This window comes from Pristiophorus japonicus, chromosome 15 (genome assembly GCF_044704955.1).
Source record: "Pristiophorus japonicus isolate sPriJap1 chromosome 15, sPriJap1.hap1, whole genome shotgun sequence".
Taxonomy (NCBI): domain Eukaryota; kingdom Metazoa; phylum Chordata; class Chondrichthyes; family Pristiophoridae; genus Pristiophorus; species Pristiophorus japonicus.
In genome coordinates, this window is record NC_091991.1 from 112,764,044 (window position 1) to 112,773,638 (window position 9,595).

The 9,595-nt window shown below is 51.2% G+C and overlaps 1 protein-coding gene across 1 annotated transcript in view; it reads left to right on the plus strand.

Moving 5' to 3' along the window:
• amdhd2 (amidohydrolase domain containing 2) overlaps positions 1 to 9,595 on the plus strand; it is a 43,067-nt gene that overhangs the window by 8,682 nt on the left and 24,790 nt on the right. The window contains 1 exon segment of the mRNA XM_070900827.1: positions 1,278 to 1,579. Coding sequence (XP_070756928.1) covers positions 1,278 to 1,579 — 302 coding nt within the window.

The following is a 9,595-nucleotide window of genomic DNA, read 5'->3' on the forward strand; positions in this document are numbered from 1 at the left end:
GGGGCACTCGGTGACACGTCATTGAGAGAGAGGCCCCTGGTAACTATAGGGGACGATTGAAGGGGACTTTTCAAATATTCTTGTGTCACTTGTCACGAGAGAAACTTACTCGTGTTTCCTAGTAACTCCTAACGGTCCTTTCGGCCAATTGTCTGTCGGGAATCACCTAGAAGAGATGGTCAGACACCCAGAAGGGGCATTAATGGGATGGGACCTTAAGGCTGCAGTTGGTCAAAGGGAATCCTTGGATTGAATGTTTGGGCTCAGTGATAGTGAACCGTGAGATTCAACGTGTGCGGGGCACAACGGAATATACAGGTGGTGACTCGACCAATGCTCGGAGGTGTGGCTAGGGGAGTGTGTATGTCTGAGCGAGGGAGAGGCGGAGAGCCTCTGAGACGGTCTAAAATCGAACTGAGTGGAGTGTTTTTAATAGTGAAAGAAATGAGAAGTGTTAGTCAGTGAGTTCATTGGAAACCTGTACAGTCCAAGAAAGAAAGACTTGCATTTATATAGCGCCTTTCACAATCTCAGGTAGCCCCCAAAGCACTTTACAGCCAATGAAGTACTTTTGGAGTGTTGTAATGTGGGAAACGCAGCAGCCTATTTGTGCACAGCAAGCTCCCACAAACAACAATGTGATAATGACCCAGATAATCTGTTTTTGTGATGTTGAATGAGGGATAAATATTGGCCCCAGGACACCGGGGATAACTCCCCTGCTCCTCTTCAAAATAGTGCCATGGAATCTTTTACGTCCACCTAAGAGAGCAGACGGGGCCTCGGTTTAACGTCTAATCCGAAAGACGGCACCTCCGACAGTGCAGCACTCCCTCAGCACTCCACTGGAATGTCAGCCTAGATTGTGCTCAAGTCCCTGGAGTGGGATTTGAACCCACAACCTTCTGACTCCGAGGCAAGAGTGGGGGGGTGGGGTGGGTGCGCGTGTGTGGGGGGGGGGAGGGGCTGTGTGTGTGGGAGGGGGAGGCTGTGTGTGTGAGGTGGGGGGGGCTGTGTGTGTGTGTGTGTGTGTGTGTGTGTGTGTGTGTGTGGGGGGGGGGGCTGTGTGTGTGTAGGGGGGGCTGTGTGTGTGTGTGGGGGGCTGTGTGTGTGTGTGGGGGGCTGTGTGTGTGTGGGGGATGTGTGTGTGTGTGGGGGGGGGGTGTGGGGGAGGGGTATGTGTGTGTGGGGGGATTGGTGTGTGTGTGTGCGGCGGGGGGGGGGGTGTGTTGGGGTCTGGTCTAATGGGAGTATATTTGCTTTGTTCTGTTGTGCAGGCATACACCTGGAGGGGCCGTTCATTAGCAAAGACAAGAAGGGCGCTCACCCCGAGGAGTACCTGCGGACATTTGCGAAGCGCGGGTTCCAGGACGTGCTGGATGTGTACGGCTCGCTGGCCAACGTCCGAATCCTCACTCTGGCCCCCGAGCTGCAGCGGAGCGACGAGGTGATCCGGGAGCTGGTCAGCCGCGGGATCCGAGTCTCGCTGGGTAAGGATGGAGCGGGACGCAGGCCGCATTGTGTCGTCTCTCTCGGCTGATCATCTGATAAGGGAGAAACGTAGAAAATAGGTGCAGGAGTAGGCCATTCGGGCTTCGAGCCTGCACCACCATTCAATATGATCATGGCTGATCATTCCCTCAGTACCCCTTTCCTGCTTTCTCTCCATACCCCTTGATCCCCTTAGCCGTAAGGGCCATATCTAACTCCCTCTTGAATATATCCAATGAACTGGCATCAACAACTCTCTGCGGCAGGGAATTCCACAGGTTAACAACTCTCTGAGTGAAGAAGTTTCTCCCCATCTCAGTCCTAAATGGCTTATCCCTTATCCTTAGACTATGTCCCCTGGTTCTGGACTTCCCCAACATCGGGAACATTCTTCCTGCATCCAACCTGTCCAGTCCTGTCAGAATTTTATATGTTTCTATGAGATCCCCTCTCATCCTTCTAAACTATAGTGTATAAAGGCCCAGTTGATCCAGTCTCTCCTCATATCTCAGTCCTGCCATTCCGGGAATCAGTCTGGTGAACCTTCGCTGCACTCCCTCAATAGCAAGAACGTCCTTCCTCAGATTAGGAGACCAAAACTGAACATAATATTCCAGGTGAGGCCTCACCAAGGACCTGTACAACTGCAGTAAGACCTCCATGCTCCTATTCTCAAATCCCCTAGCTATGAAGGCCAACATACCATTTGCCTTTTTCATCGCCTGCTGTACCTGCATGCCAACTTTCAATGACTGATGTACCATGGCACCCAGGTCTCATTTCACCTCCCCTTTTCCTAATCTGCCGCCATTCAGATAATCTGCCTTCGTGTTTTTGCCACAAAAGTGGATAACCTCACATTTATCCACATTATACTGCATCTGCCATGCATTTGCCCACTCACCTAACCTGTCCAAGTCACCCTGCAGCCTCTTAGCATCCTCCTCACAGCTCACACCGCCACCCAGTTTAGTGTCATCTGCAAACTTGGAGATATTACACTCAATTCCTTCATCTAAATCATTAGCTGGGGTTCCAGCACTGAGCCCTGCGGCACCCGACTAGTCACTGCCTGCCATTCTGAAAAGGACCCGTTTATCCCGACTCTCTGCTTCCTGTCTGCCAACCAGTTTTCTATCCACGTCAGTACACTACCCCCAATACCATGTGCTTTAATTTTGCACACCAATCTCTTGGATGGGACCTTGTCAAAAGCCTTTTGAAAGTCCAAATACACCACATTCACTGGTTCTCCCTTGTCCACTCTACTAGTTACATCCTCAAAAAATTCCAAAAAATACCACGCATCGTGCACCGGACTCTCACTCTGGACACACGATCCACGGCTCACTGCTGTTGCCCTGGAATTGTCTTTCACTTTATCTCACTACATAAAAAAATAGAAGCAGGAGTCGGCCATTTGACCCCTCGAGTCTGCTCCGCCATTCAATAAGATCATGGCTGATCTGGCCATGGACTCAGCTCCACTTCCCTGCCTGCTCCCCATAATCCTTTACTCCCTTATTGGTTAAAAATCTATCTATCTGTGATTTGAATACATTCAATGAGCTAGCCTCAACTGCTTCCTTGGGCAGAGAATTCCACAGATTCACAACCCTCTGGGAGAAGAAATTCCTTCTCAACTCGGTTTTAAATTGACTCCCCCGTATTTTGAGGCTGTGCCCCCTAGTTCTAGTCTCCCCGACCAGTGGAAACAACCTCTCTGCCTCTATCTTGTCTATCCCTTTCATTATTTTAAATGTTTCGATAAGATCACCCCTCATCCTTCTGAACTCCAACGAGTAAAGACCCAGTCTACTCAATCTATCATCATAAGGTAACCCCCTCATCTCCGGAATCAGCCTAGTGAATCGTCTCTGTACCCCCTCCAAAGCTAGTATATCCTTCCTTAAGTAAGGTGACCAAAACTGCACGCAGTACTCCAGGTGCGGCCTCACCAATACCCTGTACAGTTGCAGAAGGACCTCCCTGCTTTTGTACTCCATCCCTCTTGCAATGAAGGCCAACATTCCATTTGCCTTCCTGATTATCTGCAAACTAACTTTTTGGGATTCATGCACAAGGACCCCCAGGTCCCTCTGCACCGCAGCATGTTGTAATTTCTCCCCATTCAAATAATATTCCCTTTTACTGTTTTTTTTTCCAAGGTGGATGACCTCACAACTTTCCGACATTGTATTCCATCTGCCAAACCTTAGCCCATTCGCTTAACCTATCTAAATCTCTTTGCAGCCTCTCTGTGTCCTCTTTACAACCCGCTTTCCCACTAATCTTTGTGTCATCTGCAAATTTTGTTACACTACACTCTGTCCCCTCTTCCAGGTCATCTATGTGTATTGTAAACAGTGGTGGTCCCAGCACCGATCCCTGTGGCACACCACTAACCACCGATTTCCAACCGGAAAAGGACCCATTTATCCCGACTCTCTGCTTTCTGTTAGCCAGCCAATTCTCTATCCATGCTAATACATTTCCTCTGACTCCACGTACCTTTATCTTCTGCAGTAACCTTTTGTGTGGCACCTTATCGAATGCCTTTTGGAAATCGAAATACACCACATCCATCGGTACATCTCTATCCACCATGCTCGTTATATCCTCAAAGAATTCCAGTAAATTAGTTGAACATGATTTCCCCTTCATGAATCCATGTTGCGTCTGCTTGATTGCACTATTCCTATCTAGATGTCCTGCTATTTCTTCCTTAATGATAGCTTCAAGCATTTTCCCCACTACAGATGTTAAACTAACCGGCCTACAGTTACCTGCCTTTTGTCTGCTCCCTTTTTTAAACAGAGGCGTTACATTAGCTGCTTTCCAATCCGCTGGTACCTCCCCAGAGTCCAGAGAATTTTGGTAGATTATAACGAATGCATCTGCTATAACTTCCGCCATCTCTTTTAATACCCTGGGATGCATTTCATCAGGACCAGGGGACTTGTCTACCTTGAGTCCCATTAGCCTGTCCAGCACTACCCCCTTAGTGATAGTGATTGTCTCAAGGTCCTCCCTTCCCACATTCCTATGACCAGCAATTTTTGGCGTGGTTTTTGTGTCTTCCACTGTGAAGACCGAAGCAAAATAATTGTTTAAGGTCTCAGCCATTTCCACATTTCCCATTATTAAATCCCCCTTCTCATCTTCTAAGGGACCAACATTTACTTTAGTCACTCTTTTCCGTTTTATATATCTGTAAAAGCTTTTACTATCTGTTTTTATGTTATGCGCAAGTTTACTTTCGTAATCTATCTTTCCTTTCTTTATTGCTTTCTTAGTCATTCTTTGCTGTCATTTAAAATTTTCCCAATCTTCTAGTTTCCCACTAACCTTGGCCACCTATATGCATTGGTTTTTAATTTGATACTCTCCTTTATTTCCTTGGTTATCCACGGCTGGTTATCCCTTTTCTTACCGCCCTTCTTTTTCACTGGAATATATTTTTGTTGAGCACTATGAAAGAGCTCCTTAAAAGTCCTCCACTGTTCCTCAATTGTGCCACAGTCTACTTTAGCTAACTCTGCCCTCATCCCACTGTAGTCCCCTTTGTTTAAGCATAGTACGCTCGCTTGAGACACTGCTTCCTCACCTTCAATCTGTATTACAAATTCAACATACTGTGATCACTCATTCCGAGAGGATCTTTTACTAGGAGATCGTTTATTATTCCTGTCTCATTACACAGGACCAGATCTAAGATCGCTTGCTCCCTCGTAGGTTCTGTAACATACTGTTCTAAGAAACAGTCCCGTATGCATTCTATGAATTCCTCCTCAAGGCTACCCCGTGCGATTTGATTTGACCAATCGATATGTAGGTTCAAATCCTCCATGATTACTGCCGTTCCTTTTTCACATGCCTCCATTATTCCACTGTGAAGTTATTATTTGGGGGCCTATATACTACGCCCACCAGTGACTTTTTCCCCTTACTATCTCTAATCTCCACCCACAATGATTCAACATTTTGTTCATTAGAGCCAATATCATCTCTCACAACTGCCCTGATATCATCCTTTATTAACAGAGCTACCCCACCTCCTTTCCCTTCTTGCCTATCTTTCCGAATTGTCAGATACCCCTGTATGTTTAATTCCCAGTCTTGGCCACCCTGCAACCACGTTTCTGTAATGGTCACCAAATCATGCCCATTTGTAATGATTTGTGCCATCAACTCATTTACTTTATTTCGAATGCTCAATGTCCCCTAGTTCTAGTTCCCCCTATGAGTGGAAATATCCTCTCTGCATCCACCTTATCAAGTCCCCTCATTATCTTGTATGTTTCGATAAGATTACCTCTCGTTCTTCTGAACTCCAATGAGTATAGGCTCAACCGATCTTCATAAGTCAACCCCCTCATCTTCGGAATCAACCTAGTGAACCTTCTCTGAACAGCCTCCAATGCAAGTATTTCCTTCCTTAAATACAGAGACCAAAACTGTACGTAGTACTCCAGGTGAGGCCTCACCAATACCCTGTACAGTTGTAGCAGGACTTCTCTGCTTTTATACTCTATCCCCTTGCAATAAAGGCCAACATTCCATTTGCCTTCCTGATTACTAACTTTTTGTGTTTCATGCACAAGGACCCCCAGGTCCCTCTGTACTGCAACACTTTGCAGTTTTTCTCCATTTAAATTATAATTTGCTTTTCTATTTTTTCTGCCAAAGTGGATAACCTCACATTTTCCTATATTCTTCTCCATCTGCCAAATTTTTGCCCACTCACTTCGCCTGTCTATATCCCTTTGCAGATTGTTTGTGTCCTCCTCACAATTTGCTTTCCCACCCATCTTTGTATCATCAGCAAACTTGGCTACATTACACTCGGTCTCTTCATCCAAGTCATTAATATAGATTGTAAATAGTTGAGGACCCAGCACCGATCCCTGCGGCACCCCACTAGTTACTGTTTGCCAACCGGAAAATGACCCATTTATCCCAACTCTCTGTTTTCTGTTAGTTATCTATGCTAATATAATGCCCCCAACCCCGTGAGCTTTTATCTTGTGCAGTAACCTTTTATGTGGCACCTTATCGAATGCCTTCTGGAAATCCAAATACACCACATCCACTGGTTCCCCCTTATCCACCCTGCTCATTGCATTCTCAAAGAACTCCAGCAAATTTGTCAAACGTGATTTCCCTTTCATAAAACCATAGTAACTCTGCTTGATTGAATCATGCTTTTCCAAATATCACGCTACTGCTTCTTTAATAATGGACTCCAGCATTTTCCCAATGACCGATGTTAGGCTAAGTGGTCTATAATTTCCTGCTTTTTGTCTGCCTTCTTTTTTAAATAGGGGTGTTACATTTGCGATTTTCCAATCCGCTGGGACCGCCTCAGAATCCAGGGAATTTTGGTAGATTACAACCAATGTATCCACTATCTCTGCAGCCACTTCATTTAAGACCCTAGGATGTAAGCCATCAGGTCCAGGGAACTTGTCTGCCTTTAGTCCAATTATTTTACCGAGTACTACTTCATTAGTGACAGTGATTGTATTAAGTTCCTCCCTCCCGATAGCCCCTTGATTATCCACTATTGGGATGTTTTTAGTGTCTTCTACCGTGAAGATCGATACAAAATATTTGTTCAATGTCTCTGCCATTTCCCTGTTCTCCATTATTAATTCCCCAGTCTCATCCTCCAGGGTACCAACATTTACTTTAGCCACTCTTTTCCTTTTTATGTCTTACTATCTGTTTTTATACCATCCCTTATTTCCTCAGTTAGCCACGGATGGTTCATCATCATCATAGGCAGTCCCTCGAAATCGAGGAAGACTTGCTTCCACTCTAAAAGTGAGTTCTTTGGTGACTGAACAGTCCAATACGGGAATTACAGTCTCTGTCACAGGTGGAACAGACAGTGGTTGAAGGAAAGGGTGGGTGGGACAGGTTTGCCGCACGCTCCTTTCGCTGCCTGCGCTTGGTTTCTGCATGCTCTCGGCGATGAGACTCGAGGTGCTCAGCGCCCTCCCGGATGCACTTCCTCCACTTTGGGTGGTCTTTGGCCAGGGACTCCCAGGTGCCGGTGGGGATGTTGCACTTTTTCAGGGAGGCTTTGAGGTTGTCCTTGAAACGTTTCCTCTTTCATTCTCATTGGGATATATTTTTGTTGCAAGTTATGAAATATCTGCTTAAATGCCTGCCACTGCTCATCAACCGTCCCATACTTTAATCTATTTTCCCAGTCTACTTTAGCCAACTCTGCCCTCATACCTTTGTAGTCTCCTTTATTTAAGCTTAGGACCCTGGTTTGAGAACCAACTTTCTCACCCTCCAACTCTCTCTCTCTCTCTCTCTCTCTCTCTCTCTCTCTCTCTCTCTCTCTCTCTCTCTCCAGGTCTCCCTCTCTCTCGGTCCCTCTCCCTCTCTCTCGGTCCCTCTCCCTCTCCCTCTCTCTCAGTCCCTCTCCCTCTCCCTCTCTCTTGGTCTCTCTCTCGGTCCCTCTCCCCCTCTCGCGGTCCCTCTCCCTCTCTCTCTCGGTCGCTCTCCCTCTCTCTCTCGGTCGCTCTCCCTCTCTCTCTCGGTCGCTCTCCCTCTCTCTCTCGGTCGCTCTCCCTCTCTCGGTCGCTCTCTCCCTCTCTCTCTCGGTCGCTCTCTCCCTCTCTCTCTCGGTCGCTCTCTCCCTCTCTCTCTCGGTCGCTCTCTCCCTCTCTCTCTCGGTCGCTCTCTCCCTCTCTCTCTCGGTCGCTCTCTCCCTCTCTCTCTCGGTCGCTCTCTCCCTCTCTCTCTCGGTCGCTCTCTCCCTCTCTCTCTCGGTCGCTCTCTCCCTCTCTCTCTCGGTCGCTCTCTCCCTCCCTCTCTCGGTCGCGCTCCCCCCCCCCCCCTCTCGGTCGCGCTCCCCCCCTCTCTCGGTCGCGCTCCCCCCCCCTCTCTCGGTCGCGCTCCCCCCCCCCCCTCTCGGTCGCGCTCCCCGCCCCCCCTCTCGGTCGCGCTCCCCCCCCCCCTCTCTCGGTCGCGCTCCCCGCCCCCCTCTCGGTCGCGCTCCCCCCCTCTCTCGGTCGCGCTCCCCCCCCCCCCTCTCTCGGTCGCGCTCCCCCCCCCCCCCTTGGTCGCGCTCCCCCCCCCCCCCTCTCTCGGTCGCGCTCCCCCCCCCCCTCTCTCGGTCGCGCTCCCCCCCCCCCCTCGGTCGCGCTCCTCCCCCCCTCTCTCGGTCGCGCTCCCCCCCCCCCCTCTCGGTCGCGCTCCCCCGCACCCTCTCTCGGTCGCTCTCCCCCCCCCCCCCCCTACTCTCTCGGTCGCGCTCCCCCCCCCTCTCTCGGTCGCGCTCCCCCCCCCCCCCCTCTCGGTCGCGCTCCCCGCACCTCTCTCGGTCGCTCTCCCCCCCCCCCCCCACTCTCTCGGTCGCGCTCCCCCCCCCTCTCTCGGTCGCGCTCCCCCCCCCCCCCCTCTCGGTCGCGCTCCCCCGCACCCTCTCTCGGTCGCTCTCCACCCCCCCCCCCTCTCTCGGTCGCGCTCCCCGCACCCTCTCTCGGTCGCTCTCCCCCCCCCCCCCCCACTCTCTCGGTCGCGCTCCCCCCCCCTCTCTCGGTCGCTCTCCCCCCCCCCCCCCCACTCTCTCGGTCGCGCTCCCCCCCCCCTCTCTCGGTCGCTCTCCCCCCCCCCCCACTCTCTCGGTCGTGCTCCCCCCCCCCTCTCTCGGTCGCGCACCCCCCCCCCCTCTCTCGGTCGCGCTCCCACCCCTCTCTCGGTCGCGCTCCCCCCCCCCCCACCCCCCCCCCCCTCTCTCGGTCGCGCCCCCCCCCCCCCTCTCTCGGTCGCGCCCCCCCCCCCCCTCTCAGTCGCGCCCTCGATAGCACCCGCGGTCGCTCTCACGTTCGCTCTCTCGGTCACGCTCGCGCTCGCGGCCCCTCCCTCCCTCCCTCCCCCTCGGTCTCGGCCCCTCCCTCCCCCTCTGTCTCGGCCCCTCCTCCCTCCCTCCCCCTCGGTCTCGGCCCCTCCCTCCCCCCCTCTCGGCCGCTCTCTCTCTCTCTCTCTCTCTCTCTCTCTCTCGCCCCGCTCCCCTCTCCCCTCTCTCTCTCTCGCCCGCCCCCTCTCTCTCTCTCACCGCCCCCCTCTCTCTCTCTCTCGCTCT